Source organism: Eulemur rufifrons, chromosome 7 (assembly GCF_041146395.1).
Source record: "Eulemur rufifrons isolate Redbay chromosome 7, OSU_ERuf_1, whole genome shotgun sequence".
NCBI lineage: Eukaryota > Metazoa > Chordata > Mammalia > Primates > Lemuridae > Eulemur > Eulemur rufifrons.
This window is the reverse complement of record NC_090989.1, coordinates 93,580,821-93,594,276: the sequence shown is the minus strand read 5'-3', so window position 1 is coordinate 93,594,276 and position 13,456 is coordinate 93,580,821. Positions and strand designations below refer to the sequence as shown.

General features: G+C 33.5%; 1 protein-coding gene across 2 annotated transcripts in view; it reads right to left on the bottom strand.

Moving 5' to 3' along the window:
* Positions 1–4,889: 4,889 nt before the first annotated feature.
* Positions 4,890–13,456, bottom strand: part of WDR49 (WD repeat domain 49) — a 146,331-nt gene continuing 137,764 nt past the window's right edge. For both annotated transcript variants that reach the window (XM_069472974.1, XM_069472975.1), the window contains exon 19: positions 4,890–5,212. In XM_069472974.1, coding sequence (XP_069329075.1) covers positions 5,094–5,212 — 119 coding nt within the window. In that variant the 3' untranslated portion in view covers positions 4,890–5,093. The remainder of the gene's footprint in view (positions 5,213–13,456) is intronic.

Genomic DNA, 13,456 nt, shown 5'->3' with positions numbered 1-13,456 from the left:
AATGTTACAACTAATATATGCTTGCTGGGAAACACTTGTACATGAACATCTGATCAGTCAAGGTCAACTGTATTTATCTTGAACATTACTTGATTAATTTTTCTAGAACCAGAGCAGATGTTCACTATATTTATATAAAAGAACTAACATGATTAGGTTAATGATAAACTGATGAAATATGAAATAACTGAGAAACTAAACTATAATAGGATTTTAAAATCATTGTTTATGTTATTATTTCATCCAGCTTTTCACTTTTTTTTTTTTTGAAAGTAGAAACAGAATTTGGAAGAATGTACCAGTGGTTGTAAATTTGCTGGTAATTAGTTCTTTTTGTTTCTCATAGGACTCTCATATCAGATTTCCAATGTACCCCAGCATAAATATTTCAGAATGCCTAGGAGAAAAAGAATAAAACTAAATCAAGTCCAAAATGCAGAGATAAATTACTGCCACATTTGCAGAGTTCTCAACAATTCATCAAATTATTCAATAGTCAGAGGAGTTTCCTGTGGGTATTTAGGGGAAAAAAGTGGATATTGAATAAATATATTCTTTATTTTGAGCAAAAAGAACAGGTTAAGATTATTGATTTACCAAATTATAACAGGATAATACTATTAACCATAGGTAATTTGATAATAAATGTTGGTATTACTTTCACGTGCTTTTAAAACTCTATATGATTTTCTCTATAACGTGTCATTAATAAAAAATAGGTGCATAATTCAACGGGTTTTTTTCTCATTTTTGTAGTTCAAATCAATCACCTCAATGGAATCATATATTAAGCACATTAAATTATTCATCAGTAGCCTCTGAAAAGAGAAATGGAGAATTTGGTCTAGTTTTAATTAAACAAATATGTCATTGTTAATCACCAAATTTAATATTATTTCTGGTAAACTCATGTAAAAGAAATAAAATGAGCATAGCAAGCTTTAAAAGGAATTCATTTTTAAAAACTTTTTTAAGGACCTTATTGATCTCTTTCAGTGTTCTAATAATGGCTATATCTTAACAACAGGCCTGAGAAGCCTGATGACTGTTATAGGCCATAATCTCCTGATTAACTAGAAGTCTTAATTGCTCATATAGGCATCTCCACATGTTTTCTAAATCTTGGGTTTTGCTTTAATGTTACTTGCTCAAGCATAAGCAAACTCTTTTCTAGCTTTAACTTGACACAGTTAAAGGTAATTTTCCAAAAACAGAGTTGTGCAACACAAGAACACTATCATCCTACTTATCTACACTGAGAAACATAAATAAGTCTGAATGTCCAAGAATGTCATTCAATCAGTGCTTTTCTACACACGTAGTGACACCAGCAAATATCTATCACCAGTACCCTTGGCTACCACATTATTATGTCTGTACATTACTCAGATCACAATGTGATTTATCCAGGAACAGGCCATTACTTTTCCTTCCAATGGCAGAGATAGCCACTTTGTCCTACTAAAATCATTTAATAAAGTTGTTCTGTAAGGACCCAATAATAGAGCAGTTCAAGCAGAATGTTCATTTTCCTGTCTCTTGGGGAGTAAAAAGCAATAGCCATGAATTTCTCCTCATTGGTTTAAGCTCTTTTAAAAGACAATGAAGATACCACAATTGTCCATAAAATATTATTGCAACCCTTTAACATTTTCACAAATGTGTTCCTTCTACAACTCTATTTTACCCTTAGAGAATCAGGGAAAAAATATTCATTAATGAAAGCTAAGTGTTTCGGTATAAAAAGAATAAACCTGGGAACATACATAAAAACAGTAGCAAGAGATTACAGTTATAATATCATCACCATTCTTAGCACTTTATAGTTTTTTTCAAAGTAAAAATGTACCTAATTTCAAACATTAAAAACATATAAGCAAATGCTGTCATCAATAAAGAACTTAAAGTTAATTCTTCCATTTGAGAATGGATTAATTTCAGGCAATTTTTCTCTTTCAGTTTGCTCCATATATTTTGAGTGATAAGAGGAAAATGTTCTGAAAGGAAAAAAGGTTAAATTATGTTTAGTATAAATCTACATAATACAAACAAGCTAGCCTATTGAAAATTATGACACATCCTCTTTTAATGTGACAAGTTCCTTTCGCTGTAGAAAAATAGATCTTAAATAATTGAATCTAAATGTTAATTTCAGAAACAGTTTATAATGTCTTCAGTTCTATTAACAGTTGATGGGTGAGACCCTGCTACCTGCCTGGCACAGTCAGATGCTGCAAGGTACAAAAGAAGAGTAGACATAATGACTAACTGTCTTTTTTTTTCTCCTTCTCTGTATGTGTTTTTGTTCCAAATTATTAGAAAAAGTAACATTAAAATAAACTCTCATACCTTTAAAATATCTCTTCTCATTAAATAGACTTGTGAAACAGTTATTTTTAATTCCTTTTACAGAAGAGGCCCTGGTTAATTAAGGATGGAATTGGAGTTACACACAGCGTAGTGCTATGTACACATAGTAGGCTATAAAGAGGTCTGTCTGTAGGAGCCAGACTATCTCAGACTAATCACTTCAAACAAATTCATCTCCAAGGGTAAAAAGTAAAATGTATCTAGTAAAGGAATTTCCAAATTACACCAGAAAAAAAGTACTGGGCTCATTCAATCTTTGCTTAATTAACCACTACATTTTATGTGGTTTCACTCCAGAAAGCTGGGGACAGGAAAAGTGCATTCTGTTTATATATAAATACCCATTGTCTAAAACAATCCCTTGCACATGCTTTCAGTAATTGGATCAATAGGGAAAAGAGCCTTTGCAAATTATTTGGTATCCATATTATACCTCTTTAACATCATAATATTCCTTTAACTTTCTGGGAATGTGGCTCATGTTTCACTCCACTGTACTATCAACAAAGCTATGATTCATAAATCTTATGCTCTGAGTTTGAAATGATGGATTACTCAATCAAACCTCCTACCCAGTGCATGAATTCTCTGCAATATCCCTGTGAGAGAGTTGCCCAGTTTCTTTCTGCTGGAATGTCTCAAAGAATCATTTTTCCAAAGGCAACTTTTTGCATTTTTAAAAAATAATTTACTTTGCAATACTTTCAAATTTACATAGAAGTGGAAACTATAGTACAAAGAACTGCTATCTCTACCTCTCCTCCCCTCTCAGTTTCCCCAATTGTTATCATTCATCACATTTGTGTGTTCCATCTATATATCTATACTCTCTTGATAGGCAGATAGATAGCCAGATGATAGATAAAGTATAGACAGATATGTATGTGTTATGTGTGTCTATACTTATACATAATGTATATGTATATGCATATTCAGAAAATAATTAGTATTTTCTGAATCACTTTAGAGCAAGCTACAAACATAATTTTCTGTCATACTTAAACATTTCAGTATATATTTTTCTAAAGCAAGGACACTGTCCTACATAACCACCACACCACACAACACACACACACAGATGCACATACCTACACACACACATACAAATATACTTTTCTTTTCCATCTTTCCCACATATGATCGTCATTCTGTGGGCAGGAAAAGCAAGAAGAATAGAAGTTAATAATGCCTAACTCAGAATGCACTTAAATGTAGTTGGAATAGGCAGCTGTCTTTTGAAAATTGTTCTGTCACCACTTTCTCCGCCAAACAAAAACATTTGGTCCCCTGATGCTGGAAATTCTATTGTTAGAGCTCTTTCCAGTGACTTTATACTGTTAAGAAGTAAGTGAACAGAATGATGAATGGCAAATATCATGGTTTGGGGAGTAAAACAGACCTGAGCTCCCATCCCAACTCTTCCATTAATAATTGGGCACTCCCCCAATTGATCTGGATCTCATATTTTAACTCTAGATTGATATATCTTACATGGTTACTGTGAAGTTTAAACATGATGAACTTTTGCAGTTGCTATACAGAGTAGGCCCCTATATGCTGTTAATTATTTTCCTTTACAATTATGTGTTATTATAAAATTTTTAAAACTGAAATATTTTTGAAAGTACTCTTTAAAATACAAATATGTAGTAAGTAATTGAAGTTATACAAATTAATTTATTAATTCTTTCTATAGGACACAATAACTAAAGCAGAATTAAAATATTGGTTGCCTGGAGGATGATATTTATAAAGAATAATGGGTCAAAAAGGGAGGCGGTAAGTTTTAGAACCAAACCAAACATTTTCTACTTGACCTTTCACATAGAATGAGTCCTTTATATAGTCCTAGGCCCTTTCATTTTTTTTCAAGGTTATTACTGCTTTGATTGTGGTATGCCACTCAATTTTAAAGCATAGTATAACAAAGTTTATAAGTAGATCATAAGCACTAATTTCCCAATAAGTGTATGGAATAATGAATAAAAGTTGATAAGAATTAGTAGGAAAGGCTGCTATTGACAAGGTCTAATTGCCATTATCAGAATCATTTTTCGTGACATTTATTTAATTTAAGAATATTAAGGGGGTATGAATGCTTTAGTTACATAAATTGCTTTTGTATTATTTAAGTCAAAATGATGTGTGCCCATCACCCAGATAGTGTTCATTGTACCTGTTAGGTGTGAATTTACCCATTCCCTACCCACCATCTGCTTGATTTCCAATCAATGTTATTTCCATATGTGTACATAAGTGTTGATTTATTAATGTTGATTTCTTTAAAAAACTAGAAAGTATAAAGAAGTGGAAACAGTCTTCTTATTCAAATTTGTAGCTATTGGCTGTGTGAATACTTTTCATATGTTTCAATACAGGTTTTACAATGAAAATTGACCAAAAAATGTTTTGTCTGTAGAAGTTGCCAGAAGGGCAACTGGTTAGAACACTTTGTTCTGGAATCACAAATTTTTATATAAAAACGTTGGAGAATAGATACCAATTGATATTGCCCCCTCTTTAGTCCAATCTTTCTTTTATTAAGAATACAGAGAAAGTGAAAGATGATAGATAAAAGCAGCACTAAACTATCTCTTCTGAAGACGAAATTTCCTAAAGTTCAAATATAAAGTAAAAAAAACAAAAGGCAGAATTCTTGATTCTTTTTCTGCATTTTATATATGTACTTTAACAATGAAATTTTTTTCAATTATGATTTCCTCTTATTTTTTTTTTATCTTTGCTTCATGATGTGTTTCTTGACATAATTGCTTGGCTTTTTGTTCACGATCCAGAATTTCTTCAGGGAACAGGTTTTTCTCAACAAATACAGCTTTCAAAGCTACAAAGTGATGAAGAAAATGACATGTAAATTACATTTGGTAAGAGACCCAATTAAATGAAATAGTGGGAAGAAAATTCTCAAGTTTTACTTTATCTAAAAATTTTAATGTTTCTAAAACACAGAGTGCATGTGGGGAAATTTTCTCTAAGCTTCTGCTATTCCTTTTACTTCCATTTAATTTAAAAGTTAAATTTTACAGAGTTTTTTCTTTTAATGCATTTATATCATAATAGAGATCTGCCATTTAAGGGTAGAGGATTTTAAAAGCTTGTGTTTTCCATTTTTGTTTTTTAATCTACTTAACAGCTATGAAGGACTCATAAAAAGCCATGAAAAATTATTCTGTATTGAAATAAGACAATTAAAATAATCAAAACACAGTTTGACTGCTGAATGAATAAACAGTGCATCTACAACCACATCTGCATGGTTCTGTGGCTTCAGAAAATAGAAAGAGCCAAATTATTCCCATGAGTGGTTGTATTGTGTATCAGTGAGAAAGATGAGGAAATTGTGCCATGCCTTTAAGAAAATAATTTTGGCCCCTTGCATAATTATATCATTTAAACAAATGCTTACTGAGTGTATATTACACACGATGTTCTATGCTCAGGTGTAAATGGGGCACAAATATGACTAAGTCACCAGCTTTCTCCCAACTGGTAGAAAATAGAAGCATCATATACAATAGGATATACTTTTAAGAGAATATAAGCAATGTCAATTATGCATAGACATATAAAGATGTCATAACGATACATAGAGATCTGAGCTTTAAGAATTAGGTACTATTTAAAGTAGTTCTTGAAGTCCAGGTAGGACTTTAATTGATAATAAGAAACATAGAGGTAGAGAAGGATTGGCAAGGGTTGGAAAGGAAATGTCAATTAGAGGGAACAAAGTGAATAAAAGTATGAAAACATAAAAACTCATGAAGTAACTCTGAATAATTCAGTACAATTTAAAAGAAGCAGAAAATACTTGAAGGAGAATAAAGTGAAATGAAGTTGGAACTGGACTGAGGAATAATTTAAATGCCAAACCAAAGAATACAAAATAAAGAAAACTAAACATGGAATAACTTTACAGTACAGGGGCATCTTTACATATTTGCATTAAAAACAAAACAAAAGAAAAAATTTCCACTTCCAGTACAAACTATATGGCTGTATAAGTCAACATTTTCCCCTTTCTTCTCCTAGAAATTATACAAGCACAGCCATGAAGATGAGGGAAAATAAGTCTGCAAACAAATTCCACTTTCAGCAAAACTCAGAGAGTATGTAAAATGAAGTCTATAAAATATGGAGAAGGGCAGTCAAACAGCTTAGATTGGGCAAAAGTTACACAAGAAAAAGTGACAAGTATATAGGGTGTAAGAAGGCAAGCAGCAGCCTCTCAGAATGTGCTAGCAAAAGGATATTCACTGAAGGTGAGGGGCTCACCCTGCAGTACAAACGCTTTATTCTTCATTTATATCCATGGATACTAAAAAGAAGTGAACAAGGGTGGAAGCAGAAGCTCTCCCTGATCTGGTTTGATTCAGTGAAACAAATAAGGCAGGGCTACCTAAAGCATTATAGACATGAGTCATTTTTTGCTAAAAGCAGCCTGCCCCCCTGGGTTGTAAAAATTGAAGAACACCCAAGCCCCATATCCCAGCCTTTTACTCAGGGACCAACTGCATATTTCAAATCCAAAAAAAATCCAACTCATTAAAGCTAAGTAATTAAAAAAGGAAATTTTAAAACCTAGCATATCATGGGCAGAATAGTATTATAAGCAAAAAACAAAAATCAAATTGAAAAAACAGTAGCAAAATTTATCAATACATGGACCACCACCACCAGAAAAATGTTGCCTTGTACAGATAAATATTATTACTGAGCATTTTAACAGAAATTAAATTTAAACATTTAAAATAGCAAATGCCCCTGTAAAGGAAGATCACAACAGAAACAAAGAACTCAGGAAAGAGATGAACACACAAGAGGAAGTGATGAAATATGAGGTGACAGAACTCAGGTAAAAATAGAAAAAAAATCACAAGGAAGAATACAGTGTGTAGTAACAGTAGGAATCATAGAGTACACAAATGAGAAAAACAAATAATAAAATGAAAATTAAAAAGAAGGAATTAGAAAAATAATGGATATTGAAGGCAGACAAAAAAATACATCCAACACACACTTAATTGGAGTAGGTTTTCAAGAAAGAAAACCAAAATATAACAAATATTTAAAGGTATCATTTAATAAAACTGTCCTCAAATAAAAGGACACACTGTGTACCAGAAATAATTGGTATTATACATTAATATATAGTATATATTTATATATACTATATATTTATATATTGAAAAGGACACACTGTGTACCAGAAATAATTGACTTGGAATACTCAAAACCAAGTCATATACCACTAAAATTATTAGACTCTAAAGACAAAGAGAAAATCATTTGGCAACCAGAAAAAGAATTATCACTTAAAAAAAATAAAAATATCTATCTTGCTTTAGATATTTTCATAGGAATGATCAATACCAGAAGACAGTAGAGTAATACCTACAAGATAATTCAGGAAAGAATGTGTGAGCTAAAAATATCATACACATCCAAACTGTCCTTCAAATCTAAAAACTATAAATAGTTTTAACATGCCAGAAACTTAGGGACTACTATTCCTAAGAGTCCTTTTTGAGAAAATTACTAAAAGATAAGCTGAGAAATGACCGAGAAAATTTTGAAAAAACAACTTGGTGGTGAGCACTGTATATGTTTATATTAAAATGTAGAAGTGAGATTAAAACAATGTGGAGTTTAAAATGACAAAATAGAAGGTAAAGGCCACAGGCCTGATAGTGTAGAAACGATACAGTTAAAAATTGGGAGGATAAGGAAGCAAGAAGCCTTGTTCATGATAAATCAAAGACAAAGACTAACAAAACTGACAAGTCAACTATGAATAATAGCAATATAAGCAAATTTAACAAAATAAAATAAGTGCAAAGAAAGATCATATTATTAAATAGAATTTTGTGGTAAAAGATGGGGAGGGGAATGAGGAAACATGCTCATTCTATCATCACTCAGTATGGAGCTAAGAGTCACTGTCCTAAGGAAATGAAAAACTAGAGGAATTATATGACCCTGTGATTATAAAGGTAACCACTGGAAAACATACACACACACACACAAATAAAATAAAGAAAAAATTACATATGCAGTGAAAATTTTAAAAATATAGAAACAACAAATAGCATAAAAGAGTCTGAGAAATACAAGACCAAAATGTCTAATATATCAATAAATTTAAACAAGGTAAATTTCTCAATTTAAAAAAAAGAAATTTAATTGGATCAAAAGAAAAACTCAACACATGTCAAAAATAAAGGGATTAGGGAAATTTTTAATAAGAGAATGGGGAAAGCATATCAGACAACTGAAAACCAAGAAAGCAGGGGTCAAATTCAAAATCACAGATGCATACAGAAACCTTCAAAGAATACAGAGAAACCTAGAAGAGTTCTTGCCACAGAGAGATGACAATGGGAATTGGACAGAACATCATCATGGCAGAAAGGGAAACTTCTCACTGAATTATTTTTTATATGCTCTAATGTTTGAGCTGTGTGAATATGTTCTGCTTTTAGCAATAAGACAAAAATGAATAAACCTGAAACTAGCACTAAGCAGAGCTACAAATGAAAGACCACATTTTCCATTTGCCTAATACCAGCAGTATAAGGTCATGTGGATTTCTGTGCTTTAGCAGATGACCCTGTCTCATGTGACTGCAGATTAGCACGTTAGAATCACAAGAAATTATGAGTGCCTGAGAGTTCTCCTGAAATACACTGTAAAAGCCAGAATGTTACTTCTGAAAAAAACTCTAGCTGTTTTACTGAGATCTGTCTCTCAACTAGATGGGAAATTTTCATTGCAACTCATTGGCTTTCAGGTCAACTAAATCAATGACTAACTGATAGGCTTTTGTAAGATTTTGAGAGACATCTCCCTTGGATGGCTGATTTTTTTGAGTTAAAAGAATAGATGTAAAAAGGTTCCTATGGAGGAATAGATCCCTGTTTCTTGGGCCTGAAGCTTACAGTTTTGGGAACTTTCTTTAAGAAAAAGGCTATAAACTTACAAATGCAAATTTATTCATGAAAGTAGCTGTTAATATTTAGAATAAGAAAATAAATTTTAGCAAATTAATGAAAATTTGTCATTTGGTCCTTTTCTTCTGAGACCTCTTTTAGAGAAAGTACCTGAAATGCTTACACATAAATGATTTCTGCTTATAATCTGGCTTCTACTCTTCACCTAGAACAATCTCAAAGTCCTAGTAACTCCTAATACTCAAAGGTCTTTTTAGATGAGGCCATAAAACTTAACCTTCATTGGCTTCCTTTGTAAATCTCCTTCATGGGGCAAAAATGATGTCATTAACATAACACCTTTTAAATAGATAATGGTAATCAATTCCTCTCACTATTCATAGTAACAACATCTGCTAGATTAATGGCATAATGTTTTCATATGATGATGCAAGTGAGTCTGCAATGGATTATAATACATGTGAAAAATAATTAACTATTTATTGCACTTGTTAAAGATTATTTTTAAAAGGTATCTTTAACCTTGCTATGATGACTGACTTTCTTAATGCATTAGGTTGGCTAGGCTAAAGTCCCCAGTTGTTCATTCAAATATTAATCTAGGTGTTTCTCTAAAGAATTTTTCAGATGTAAATAAAGTCCCTAATCAATGAATGTTAGGTAAGGCAGATTATTCTAGATAACGTGGGTGAGGAAGACAATCCCTTGAAAAGCCTTGAAAGCAGAATGGAGGCTTCCCTAGGAGAGGGAAGAAATTCCACCACTGGACAAGACAATAGTTTCAGCCTGTGCCCAACCTACTCATGAACGTCCCTTCCTGGCTCAGCCCTATATATTTTGGGCTTGCTCAGCCAGCCTCCACAGTCCTATTTGCCAGTTCCTTATAATAAATCTCGATAAAAGGCCCTATTGGTTTTACTTCCCTGGTTCAATCCTGACTGATACACTTGCCACAAAGTACAGTGTTTACCACAGAATGGTGGCAAAGAGTAATGTGTTCTTATTAGGAAAAACAGACTGATTTGTCGAGGTTCCCCAGGGTTGTGGCATCAGTCTGTTTGGTACTCCTTGTAAAGAAAACGTATGTTTATTTAAATGCACAGCTTATCTTAAAGCACCCTCAAGTTCCCATATGGGTACTAGCTTAGGAACTACAAAGCTCCACGTTCTTGTCTTCCAGGCCACACAACTTACTTTAGAATCTTGGAAAGTAGTTTGCTCAGAAGGGTTAGCAACAGCCACTTTGTATGGATTCATCAGGTCGCGTCCCTCTTTAAACCTTTTAAAGGCTTCCTTTCATATCTAAAATAACCAAATTCTTTGTCCAGGCAGCATGACATGGCTCCTGCCCTCCTCCGGTCTCATCTCCTACCGGTTTCCTCTTCTCACTCCATTCCAGCAAGTGACCTTTCTGTGCCTAGAATATGTCAACTTTGTTTCCACCTCAGCAGCCGTATACTTCTGTTTCCTGTGCTTGGATGGTTCTGCCCTAAAATCTTTGTGGAACTTTATCTTTCCGTATTTCACTTAACTATCAGAGGGATCTTCTCTGACGTTCCTCCTAATCTTGCCCTATTACATTAGCTTGCTGTAATTTCTTCACAGCTCTTATCCATATCACTATCTAAACTTACCTTCTTTTGTTTATTTACTTAATCATTGCCCATCTCTCCTACTAAACAATAAATTCAGTGAGAGCAAAGACCTTGTCTGCCTTTGTACACTATGTATCTCTAGCACCTGGTATTGTGTCTGGTTTGTGGAAAGGGGCTCAAAAAACAGACTTGTTGAACAAATGAACAAATGAACAAATGAATGGAGAAACTTCCAGGCATGCCAAGGGGCCAGCTCACTCCTCACATTTGGAATTCCTGCATTCCAGAGACATGAGTTCTCTACAATAATGATACAAAGGCAGTTCTCCATGTCATATATCCACACATCCATCTGTTTAACCACAACCTCAGCTCTTAAAAATGAACATCTAGTGTTATTGATAGCCATTTACATTCACTATTTCTTACCTGGGAAAACATGACATTTATACACTTGTCACTTCATTTTATAGTTGGCTGCCTGATAAGGTTTGTTATAATGATAACCGAAAGATGCATTAATAGCCATGAAAATGAAAAACGTGATTGGTAATGAAGTTATCCAAAATATTTTCTCTAAAATAAAATGATTCAGGGATTTTAACACAGCAGAGCTGGTTTATCTGTTGTCTTCTGGTCTTTCCTTTGCCAGCCAATTGGTGGCTACTACATCAGATGAGCAACAGTGGCAAATCTCACAAAGATCTCTGGTAACAATGGACTTGGCAGCTATGTAAATATAGCACACAATGGCCAGCTGTTGTTAGTCTACAAATGTACACTATTCTGAAAATCTCCTATTTTACATTCTCTATGCTATTCTGAGTTCTCTAGACATGTCCGTAGCTATCAAACTTTTATGTGTATGGGAATCATTTGGGGATCTCATTAAAATGCAGATTCTGATTTAACAGATCTGGGTGGGGCCTGAGATACTGTATTTCTAATACCTCCCAGGTGACAACCATACTACTATCTACTGCCTACATTTTGACATCAAGCTTCTAATTCCTAAATCTAAGTTCTAGATTAGTATTGTCAAGCTGTCATTCAATTTCAGCCCCCATCTGGTAAGAATCAGGTAACAAAGCAGCAGGTTGGTGGCAAAAAGTGGTGAGGATTGATCAAAATACTTTAATACTCTTCATATGACTCTTAAATAGTGGTTGCTTGGGACCTGTTGAAATTTTTGAAAAAGTTTTTTCACATACTAATGATTTGTAGACCCCAAATTTTGGGAGTGTGTGTGTGAATTTCGAGATGATTTGTTATTGTGTAAACCAAGACATGGAATAATAGGAAGGATTTCTACTTTTAAAATGCCTCTGAGTTTTGTGTTCATTCTGACGAGACTGGGCATGTTCAGGGTGATATGGCTGTAGACATTGTGCTCATTCTGAATCTGTACTATCTAAAATTTTCTGAGGTAAACCATATGTAGCAATCTCTCATTTCTTACTTAAATGAATATATCTACAAATGCTTTCTTTCAGTATTTTAATCATTTGTTCAAGTAAGAACTTTTACATAATATCAAAGATTATTTTTCTTTACTGGTACTAGACTTAAGATTATATTCTAAACCAAAGATACACTACACTAGATTTCACTAAAAACCTATGTGTATATTTTGTACCTACAACTAAAGAGCTAATGTGAGAAATTATGTATTATCTCTAGCACAGCCTCTGAATTGTCAGATTCTGGCTGAGTTCACTGTTGTTTTTTGTTTTTTTTGTTGTTGTTTTTGTTGTTGTTTTGTTGTTTTTTTTTTTTAAACTATTTTGCCCTCTTTGTAAATTGCAAGTTCCTGATAGGTATGCAAATTCTGCCTTATCTGATTGAGATTTAATTGACTTTCTCTTCTTGGAAATACCAGTTTGGGTACCTATCTTCAAACTGAACTGGAGCCTGTGTTACTTTGTACATACTGTCCACCTTTGCCAAGTTTTCAATTCTACCAGTTTCCTTCAATGTGTGGCTATAATCCTCCAAACTAATTTTTCCAAGTTTTCTTCCTCCTACCTGACAACATTATTAAGGACTAAAATATGACATCCCTGATCCCTATCCAGATTTCTACATTGCCTTGCAGTCATTCCTTTGTTCCCAGGGTCTTCAGGACTCCAAAACAATTGACTTTGTCACCACCTGGCAACATACGGCTCAACTGGTTTCACAGGAGCAACACAGAAAAAAAATCCCTGAGACACTAGTTCTGAAACTTTGCTTTGCCCCACCCAAGAGGTGCAAGAGCACCTCTGGGTTGTTGAGCAATGAGTGATATTCATTTGTCTTGAACAAAATGAGGAAGACTGACAATGCTGAACTTTACCTGAATCCTATGCTCCTGGAAAGCAGAGATGGTTAAGAAATTTCTCCACCCTTTGTGTTCCAGAAACAACTAACAGTAAAGGACCCCTCTGCTCTCATATATTCTGAGATAAGAGCCCCTCTATCCTTCCTCGTGATTCCCATAAGACCTGCCTCTAAAAAAGCTCAGGTCTTTTTCTTTTTCTTTGGGAT